This window comes from Morone saxatilis, unplaced genomic scaffold (genome assembly GCF_004916995.1).
Source record: "Morone saxatilis isolate NCDOM2014 unplaced genomic scaffold, NCSU_SB_2.0 Contig8, whole genome shotgun sequence".
NCBI lineage: Eukaryota > Metazoa > Chordata > Actinopteri > Moronidae > Morone > Morone saxatilis.
This window is the reverse complement of record NW_023340257.1, coordinates 27459305-27469752: the sequence shown is the minus strand read 5'-3', so window position 1 is coordinate 27469752 and position 10448 is coordinate 27459305. Positions and strand designations below refer to the sequence as shown.

The 10448-nt window shown below is 39.2% G+C and overlaps 1 protein-coding gene across 2 annotated transcripts; it reads right to left on the bottom strand.

The window, feature by feature from the left end:
- Positions 1–3564: 3564 nt before the first annotated feature.
- Positions 3565–8680, bottom strand: gpr171 (G protein-coupled receptor 171). Of its 2 annotated transcripts, none has more exons than XM_035679523.1 (5): positions 8457–8680; positions 5846–6062; positions 5432–5641; positions 5209–5337; positions 3565–5007 (listed from the first exon to the last, which is right to left on the bottom strand). In XM_035679523.1, exons 2-5 carry the CDS (start codon positions 6002–6004, stop codon positions 4489–4491), a joined length of 1017 nt encoding a protein of 338 aa, XP_035535416.1. In that variant the 5' UTR covers positions 6005–6062; positions 8457–8680; the 3' UTR covers positions 3565–4488. The 2 variants fall into 2 exon arrangements, with proteins under 2 accessions (XP_035535416.1, XP_035535417.1); XM_035679524.1 differs by having other exon boundaries at positions 5432–5638.
- Between the last annotated feature and the right edge of the window lie 1768 nt (positions 8681–10448).

Genomic DNA, 10448 nt, shown 5'->3' with positions numbered 1-10448 from the left:
TGTGTGTGTGTGTGTGCGTTTAAGAGCCGTTTCCCACGACACCAAATGACCTCCGTCTCTCTCGCTCTTCCTCTCTCGCTCTATAAAAGGGTCGTCTGGTGGCAGTTTGGTGACCGGTCGGACTCAAAAAGGACAGAAAGAGAGAGAGAGAATGAAAATATTTGGAGAGGAGGAGATTGAAGGAATGGTTGAACATTTTGGGAAACAAGCTCGTTCTCTGGGTGCCGTGTTTAGATGGATGTGTCTGCAGTCAGTAGGTTAGCCTAGCTTAGCATAAAGACTGGAAGATTAAAAAAGAACACCTAAAGCTCACTGATGAACTCGCTAGGTCTCATTTGTTTGAACCTAAATGTAAAAAACAGTTTCTTGGTGGGTCGGTAACAGTGACATTGTCCAGTTTGGTTCCTGTACAGAGACCACCAACCAGATCTGACCAGGGTTCCCACTCATCAATACAATATATTTTATTGTATTTCTATTATTTTTGTTTTATTTTGTTTTATTTTATTGTATATTATTTTATTGTATATTATTTTATTTTTATTTTTTATTTTATATTTTATTCAATTATATTGTATTTTATATTTTTTTTGTTTTCATTTATTTTATTTTAATTCATAATATTTTATTTAATTATATTGTATTTCATTTATTTTTGTTTTCATTTATTTATTTGTATTATATATTATATATTTTATTTTGTTTTATTTTATAATTGTTTTTGTTTTGTTTTAATTTATTTAATTTTATTGTATATTATTATAATTTATTTAATTTTGTTGTTATTTTATGTTTTATTTTATTTTATAATATTTATTATAATTTTACTCTTTGCACTAAAGTGTGAGCTCGCTGTCTCTGTGTATCTGCAGTGTTTATTATGTGATGCTGTTTTTATGTTTATGTTTTGTTTTGTTTATTGTGTCTTTAAAATAAAAAAGAGATGCTAAATCTGGAGGGATTATCCTCGATTCATTCAGATGTGACAGAAACTGGACGTTTTGGTGTTTAAGAGTAAAAACAGCTCGAGGGAAAGAACATAATGATTGTTTGTAACTGACCTCCGCCCTGTGTGGACTTTATAGTCACTACTTCCTCCTTTGCTCCCGATGGACTACAGTCATCGTTCTACAGCCGGCAGAGGTCGTTTTTCTTGGAAAGAGTCTCCGAACAAAGACATTTCCTTATGCAGCCAAATCTGTTGAAACAGGAACAAACTGAATTAGTTTATTGTCTCTCCATTAAAACCGGTTCTGGCAGCGAAGGGTGTGACCATGTTTTAGACATCGGGGGGTCCAGTTGAGACACCTCAGATATTATAAAGTTAATTTCCCACAATTCTATGATATTTATGAATATTAATTTATAATAATAATTTATGCACATTTAGAACGAGGACTATACTGACATTTTAATTCACATTTAAAGGAATAGTCCCCCAATATAACGGCTGCCACTGACTTTAAACACAGATACCTTCCACTAGGGGACGCAACCAAGTCGGGGGGAAGGGAGGCATGTTAATATATTTTCTACTGTATATTCTGTATATTGCTGGGGACAGATACTGGTATGAAGTTCTTCAGATCAAAAGTCCTTTTTATCTGTTTTAGTCACAAAGTCATTACAACTTTTAGTCAACATGCTTTCTTTTTTAATGAGTGAGAGAGAAACTGAGATATTATTATCATTATTATATACGTTTAATTATTATTTGACAATAAAGACAAGGAAAGAAAGAAAATATCTCACATTTACTGAATATCCGACTGCCCAGCTTCAACATTTTAATCCCGTCTCATCGACATTTCAAGTTTTTATTATCAGAGATCTGTTTTTGAGCTTGTTGTTGTCATGGAAACGATGTTGTCCGCTCACAGTAATGACTGCAGTCGGAGTAATGAACAATAACAGCACTGATGTTATATTGATAACGTTCATCAATAATCGATCACCAACATGTCGTCAAACATTTAATAACTGTAATGTTTCTCAGATGATGTCAGCGATGACTGTGTGTGTGTTTAGCTCCATATCTGGGAAGTGAGCTAATATCAGAGTCTTCAGGGTCTAATTTTAGAGTGTGTGTGTTTTATTTTACACACACACACACACACACACACACACACAGTCCAGATGTTTCCTATTGAACGGGTCTGGGGAGACCAGATCCGGGTCGCCGTCGGCCAGCTGGGTCGAAGCTCCGACACCAAGAAACCCGTCAGGAAAACTCGGAGGAGAAGATTTATTTTAAAGCTGCTTCAGTTTTAAACTAATTATTTCTTTTTAAAGGAGAAATCCTCTTATAGGCCTTTTTCACAGCGGCCATTTTGGTGCTGATTAAGGCTCCGTTCCATTCAGGTCAAACAGAGTCAGAGAACTGATTAAGGCTCACTGGAAAGTCTCTGCTACACTAAATAGAACAGAGCCTTAATTAATGTCATTGTCTGTGTTTACCCGACTGTTTCATATTAAACTGGCTGCTGTGAAAAAGGTATTTTCTCCTCCAGAGTCAGATGGTTTCATCTGTGTGCAATATAAGTCTGAAATATGTTTAGCCTAGCTTAGCATAAAGACTGGAAACAGGTGGAAACTGCCAGCCTAGCTCCATCCAAAGAGAATAGAAAACACATCATGGCTCAACCTTGAGGTGAAGAGGTCACCTGATCATTAGTTTTAAAGATTATGACATTAATTAAATAAACTCTGGAGGTCTGGAGATTTTGGAGGTCTAGAGGTCTGAAGGTTTTGGAGGTTTTGGAGGTCTGGAGATTTTGGAGGTCTGGACGTTTTGGAGGTCTGGAGGTTTTGGAGGTTTTGGAGGTCTGGAGGTCTGGAGGTCTGGCTACAGGTTGGTTCATTCCCGTCATGTGGACCCTCCTCAGACTCTGAGGTGTGTTTCATTCGCTGACCCTCCCAAAGCGTCAGTTGCTAGAGCACCGAGTATGAAACCCTGAACACTGGATGACGGTCGCTGGGTGGCTCGTACCAGAATATCTGTTCACATATAACACTGAAAACCAGTGGTTGCCAAACCTGGGGATCAGGATCCCTGCTGGGTCACTAAAGCTTCGTAAGGGGTTCGCAAGGTTTTTAAGGGGTTTAAGAAAACTTAAAAAATATACACAGTAGGTCCAAACCGCTACATTTTATTCCTTTCTGTGAAGAAGACACTAAATTAAGTTGATTGAACTCAAACAATTGTTCAATTGTAAGTAAAACAAACTCAGAATGATCTTCCAGCTCATTATTGCCACATACACTGTTACCAACCCTCCATACAACTGTTGCCCCCCTTCGACCCCCGGTGCTGCATTTCTTAAATATTCTGTCTGGGAGCAGCGTGAGTCTCTAAATAAAACACACAAAGTCAAACGATGAATCACAAATCAAATACAGACACCAAAAGCTAAAGGTTAATTTAATGATCTGATCTGGACACATTCAGACTTAAATTAATGAAAAAACACACAAACTGTCTGAAGATTTGGAAATAAAACAACTTGTTGAATTGTATTTCCACCTTTAGATATTTTTATTCAGAGCTTCACTTACGTGTCACAATGATGTTTTTTTTTTCCAAGCAAATATTGTTACATGTGATTGTTTCTGATTAAATCTGTACAGTGTGAGGCAGTTGATGATAATTACATCATTAACAATATCTTTGTGACAAAAACAGCAACTTTCTACATAAAGAACACACTTATTTCTTTTGTCTTACTCTATTATTATCAATATATTTTAAATGATCCTTTTTCTTTCATGCACATTGTTTAAAAAGCCTCCAACCTCATAAAGCTATCTGATTTACATTGTTATAAAGTTTATAAAGTCTTTTGTTGTATTAAAGGGAACTGATAGAGCTCTGGATTAACACTGACCGCTGCTCCCATCTGCTGGTCCAAACACAGAACGACACCCAGTTCAAAATATACAGCAGGTTTTAATCTATTTTTAATTATATTAAAAAACATTTAACAGCATCAGAAAACATTCAGATATTGTATTAACAGACCTGTTAATAAAGTACAATACATATACATTTATTATGAGAAGGAGGATGATACATACAGTTAAATAATGAATACACAGTAAAAGTTCAATTCAATCAGGAGTCCTGAAATCATGACACTGATTCGATGAATAAAATAACATTTAACTTTAACTCATCTCGTGTGAAAAGGTGTTTTTTATAAATGTGCTGCTAAATACTGAAACTAATTTCTGCCAATATGATGAAAAAAAAAGATCCTGTAAGTCAAAATAATGAGACTTTCTCCACATTTTAACTCATTATCTCGAACCCTTCTGTTTTAATCACATTGGTGGAAACTTTCACAGTTACAAGATTTATTTTAGGCTTGCAGTCTTTGTGCTAAGCTAGGCTACATGTTCTTTCTCCACAGTGTTCCTTTGAAGATTTTCACTCTATTTGAGGTGGTGTTGAAAATATGACCCAGCATTACGAACAGTCTCTGAACCGGTTCAGACGGCGTCCTCCTGCCGTACAGGCGTTGTAGGTTGCATCATTTCCCGCTCCGCTGTATTGCCGTTGCTCTGATTCCCGCCGCAGGGGAACAACCTGTGGACCGTCTGTCTGAACGGAGCGTTCAGGTAGAAGAAGAGCAGTGGATCGAAGCAGAGGTGCAGCACGGTCAGCATCAGCGTCGACTCCTTCCCTAGAAACAGCTGCCTCTTGATTGCGCAGTCTGTGATCACTTTATTCTGTGCCAACGTGTACGGCGTCCGCACCACGTGGTAGGGCACGAAGCTGAGCATGTACGCCAGCACCATGGCCGCCACGCTCCCCGCCGCCTGCCTGGCGTCCACCCAGAGTTTGGGGTCGTTGCGACTGCCCAGGAGTCTTTTGAGAGTCAGACCGCTGGAGATGAGCACGGCGGCGGAGGCATTGAGGAACAACGCCATGCAGAGGAAGACGGTCAGGGTGTGCCAGTGGAGGCTGAGGTCATTCTTCAGAGAGGAACAGCTGAGGTAGGGCTGCTCCTGCACACACACACAGATCATAGTTAGTTATTACACAAAGTTACTATTTTGAAAAAGTTTCTTATTATTTTGAATATAATATAATATAATATAATATAATGTAATATGATTCGGACTTGAACGGACTCGTCTTGGGTTTTAGGAACCGACGTTAAGCAGCAGTAGTAGAAGAAGTCATAACAGTAGTTCCAGTTCCAGTACCTTTACTTCCTTTATAGGCAGAGCCATGTTGGGCACCATGATGAGCAGCAGCAGCACCCAGACGACCAGCGACAGCAGCCAGGCGAAGCCGACCTCCAGCAGCTGCAGATAGTGCAGACCGTGGCAGTCCTGCAGGAGAGGAGGTTCATCAGGTACCACTGGGAGTTGACATTAAGACCATTAACTCTTTACAAAGAAACCAACATCAAACGAGAGTAAAAACCTGTAGGTAGCGGTCGATAATGACGAAGGCGAGGAAGGCGACGGATGCGTAGAGGCTGATGTAGATGGTGACGGCGCTGGCCTGGCAGTGGAACACCATGAGGCTCCAGGGCGCCGCCCCGAGGTCCTTCAGGATCTTAAAGGGCAGAGCGAGCAGCAGCAGGAGGTCGGCCACCAGCAGGTTGACCAGGTAGACGCTGGTGCTCTGCTGCTACACACACACACTCATCACTAAAAGATTCCTGAATAACATCCTATTACAATAACAGTCCAAATAAAATGATTCTAAATATGATTGTCAGTTATTTTACAGCGTTTGGTGTTTGTCTCTGTTGGGCGCTGACTGCAGTTCACTGAACGGCCACTGGTGGCGCTGTTAGTTACAGTTTAATAAACCTTAAACAACCGGTCCTACCTTGGCTCTGGGACTGCGGATGAAGGCCCACACAGACAGCAGGTTTCCAGGCAGACCGATGATAAAGATGAGGATGTAGAGGACGGTGAACGGTCCCATCTGGTCGTTGACGATGCAATCAAAGGCTCCTCCGGCGCTGGAGTTGGAGGAAGGACCCATCCTGGGAGAGCTTCACCTGTTCGCTGTCGTTCACCGTAAATAGTTTACTAAAGTTGAGCTAAGGAAGAGAGAACAGAGAGAGTTTTATATTGTGCTTACTGCAGACTGTTAGAGGAAGTCTGACTCTTCAAGCTGATCTAGTTGTGGTTTGGTTCACAATCTGGTTCGAAACAGGAAGAGCAGAAGAAACCAATTTATATAACCAAGTACCCCAAAACCTTCTCAATCTGCATCTACGGTAACGTTTCACTGTACCCCGACAGGAGTTCATGAGACCTCTGAGAGCTCCTAACGGGACCTGCCAGAATCCACCGGGCCCGAACCAAAACAACCAATCAGAGCCGAGAAAGACAGAAAGACGAGTGTTTGCATCATTCTCTGCTCTTATTGTTTTAATTTTAAGAAAATCGTTGCATATTTGCCGACGTTTGACAAACTACGAAAACTACAATTCTTGTTCAAATTTGTGGAAAAGTTGTGGTGAAAACTGTAAGTTTGAGCAGAATTCACAGAGGTTGATTGAATTTGTGTTAATGGTTCTGTGCAGAAACGCTGAGAGAAAGTCCATCTGTATAATAATTGCATGACATTCTGGGTTTTTGCATTCATTTTAATAATTTATAGCCAATTTACAACAATTTAGACATTTTTTGCAACTTTTTAGCAGATAAAACGGATTAAAAAAATACTTTTTCTGCCATAAATACCAGAGTACACATGTAAATCCCATATTATGTGAATGAGTTTATGTGTTGTATGTTTGCATATTCTAAAGTAATGATGTTAATTACCTGAGTAAGCTAGCCACATTAGCCTACAGCAATGCTCACTTCATATATGAGAGTGGCACTCTGTAATCTGTCAGCATTGTATGTTATAAAGGATGAGCTACGTTTGTGTCGTTGGACGTCCTGGAAGTGACAGACGAACTGTTGTGCACGATGCAAAGCAGATTTTGTGGTCGCACACAAGAGTCTGTCTGCAGCAGGAAGTCGTAAATCAGGAACCTTTCCCTCGCTTCACTCTCACACAACGCAGCTACTGCGTGATGTGACACTCGCAGCTACAGAGCTGCTGTTACTAATATTTCAGTTCTACATTTCTTACACTGTACCACTGTAACACTAACCTCTAACCCAGCAGCTGGAGTGCCAAACAAATACAGTAAAATAACAGATTTTTTTTTTTAAGTTATTCAACTGTTATAAAAGTCATTATCTGTGAAATTACAGTAATTATTGCTGTTTACACTGACTGTATTTGGACAGTTTACCAATGCTTATACACTGATAAACAACATTTATTCAATGTTTCTGTGGTGAAAACCTCCATAATTTACAAGATATCTGTCAATTAACAAACAAATCCATGAAAAATTACACAACAAATACTTTTTACTGTCACTAATTTTACATAATTATAGAAATGTATTAACAGTATTAAAATTTTAATCTATTAAATAAACAGTAAACGTCTGCAACACCTGTAACCGCTCTACCGCCTGAGGCACAGCCGGGGGCGGGGGTGGTGGCGGCGGCGGGGGAGATCTCAGATTTCACCTAAACATCAGTCAGTCTTCTTTCGAGTAACAAACCATAAATGCAGATTAAAGAATCGTTTAATGACCCAACTGAGTCAGCTTGACAGGAAGTGACATCAGGACTTGTATGGAAATGAAAAGGTCACAGGTTGTGGCAGCCCGATTACATGGAAATGTAAAAGAAAAATGCCTCACTGTGGCCTTTACACTGGAGGTTATTCTTCTTGTTCTCTTGAAGTTAAACTGTGTGTTTCTGTGGATTATTGTTAGGTTTTATGCCTGTGTGCAATCATTAATGTAATTGGGAACTTATTGACAGGGACAGATAAAGTGTGCAAGCAGCAGCGAGAGAAGTTTGAACGTATAGTTATTACTTACAGACGTTAAAGTACCAAAATAAGTTAGGTGTTAAGGTTATTCTGGGCGCCGGAGCTCACTGATTACTGTACAAACACACAACTTTATCAGTGATTTGGGTGAAAATGGATCATATTTTTTGGAGAGATCCGTCAGCATCAGGTGCTGTATTCAGTCCCAGTGCTGTTCACTGGGACTTCTTTTAAACAAACCTATGGGCATTATATAACATTTCAGACAACCGATCCTTTCATGTTACTTTTTAATTAGTTTCTTGTTTTTGCTTTGAAAAAAAGTCAATTTCTTGTCATTAACTCTGAGTTATTAATAAAGTCTTGGGTTGGTGTCTGAAAGCTGGAACTGAATCATCAACAGGAGAAAACATCTGTTTCTTTAATAATAATTTTATATTTCTTTAATAAAATATAAAATATATAATAAAATATAAGAGTTTATTTCAGTCAGACTCTGAATATGATCAAACAGTTTTATATTTCAGTTCCTGTCTCACATAAGCAGCTGGATGAACACAGATCAGTCTGAATCAACCCTTACCTCCTCTATCGCCCCTCTCTCTGGTTAGTGGGGGGGGGCTCACAGGTCCTCGGACCACGTGTTGGATCCCTGAGGACTCTGCGGGGCTCTCCTTAGGTCCTCGGGGTGCGTTTCATTCGGTGTGTTGGAGCAGCTCATGTGCTCGGGGCTGCGGAAGCTGCAGACGGATGAAAAGTGTTTTCCTGTAGCAGCGTGTTGCTGTCGTCAGTCTGACCACAGGCCACGCCCCCCCATCCCACACACACACACACACACACAGGCAGCTGTTTAAGGGTTTTCCAGCAGTCGAGTGATGAATAAAGGTTATTTCATATTGACTGTGGGTCTCTTACATTTAAGTGACAGATATCAGTCGGTTGTGTGGGAGTGATAAGTGAGAACAAGGTAAATTCTGATGAATGTGAGTTTAAAAAAGAAACTGGGAAAGTGATTAAATGCCAGAGAGACTGATTCAGCTCTGGAAGTCACAATGATTCAGTTCTTTAATATTGAAAGTACAAAAAAGTACACAGTAATAGCTTGTCCTGTCTAGCTGGCATTAGCACAGTAATATGTGAACTGTCATCACAATCTGCTCCAATGAGCTCAGCTAATAATACACAGATTGAGTCAGTCAGAGTTCCCAGTGGAGAACATGAACATTCCCTTTGTTGTAATTCCTACATTGTCCCGATATTGTCCAGAATTCAATGATTTACAGACACTGAAGCCGCAGTAACTGCAGCCGAAGCTCAGAGACAGCGAGGGAGAGCGCAATGACTGGTTGTATGATAACAGTCTGAGCTACTAGATACTTGAATTTCCGCAAAGGGGATTAATAAAGCATCTATAGATCTATTATTATTAATATAAAAATATATGCTTCTTCCTGTTTCCTCTCAATCTATAAACAACATACGATCTTGTTGGTTTTGTATCAGGTCTTCACATGTGACAGCAGCTTCTGCACACATTCAGATTCTGACAGCGATAAACAGATGGTTGCCATGGTGAAAAAAACTGTGTAAGTGTAAAGAAGTGATAATGAGATCCATATTTTAAACTTCAGAGGTTTATCTGTAAATAAAACACAGTAAATGTTTTTATTTTACTTAAAACTATAAAACCTAATGAGTTAAAACGGATTACCTTAAACCATTTAAGCTCCTAAAAATACAAATAACTCAAGTAAAGTTACTCAAGTTAACGTAACTTGGATAAAATAAGCTAATTGTACTAATTCCCTTTAGTTAATTGAACTTAAAACTAATAAATATATCAGAGTCATACTTACTAAACTTCTTTAACTCATTTAAATGTGTCTGAATAAAGTAAAACATCTTTCCACTAAAGCAGTTTATTACAGTACTTGTCAAAACAATTTAATTCATAAGATTGTTCAGAGGATTAAGTTCATTTACTAAGATATGCTGGTTTACAGTGTGTATGCAACCACAGCACTAATATTAATGCACAGTGAACAGACAGCTGCTGCAGTAGTTGGTGTTGTGGTTATCAAACTGCTTTAATTAAATATTTAAAGTAAAAACAACATAAATGACAGTGAATCTGCATTAAAGCAGCCAGACAGCACTCGCTCACAAACGTTATATAAGCTGTTTCGTTGCTGTGGTTGATACACACACAAACACACACACACAAACACACACACACACACACACACACACACACATATATATATATATATATGAATGTAGATATGAAAGTTTCACTCACAGCTCTGGAAACAATAGACTCGATGATTCTACTTCTCAGTGTCCAAAGTTCATCCTCCCAACAGTTTTAAACTCATTTTATTCAATTTCCAGGTGTTTCTATCATTTGTGGGAACCCTGATTAAAGCTGATTAAAGCTGATTAAATGTAAATCCTGTAGTGCAGAATCTGGTTCCTTTGAGCCAGGAGGAAGTCTCACTGTTTACAGTATATAATGGACAGCAGGGATGGGTGGAGGCAGGGGCGCCGCCAGGAATTTTGGGCCCCATGACAAAAA

What these genes read in the sequence shown, in the direction of transcription:
- gpr171 (XM_035679523.1), bottom strand. Translation starts at nt 6,004, where the DNA reads ATGGGTCCTTCCTCCAACTCCAGCGCCGGAGGAGCCTTTGATTGCATC. An exon ending in TCCGCAGTCCCAGAGCCAAG is followed by an intron (nt 5,642 to 5,845) that starts GTAGGACCGGTT and finishes GTGTGTGTGTAG; the next exon opens with CAGCAGAGCACCAGCGTCTA. An exon ending in TTATCGACCGCTACCTACAG is followed by an intron (nt 5,338 to 5,431) that starts GTTTTTACTCTC and finishes CCTCTCCTGCAG; the next exon opens with GACTGCCACGGTCTGCACTA.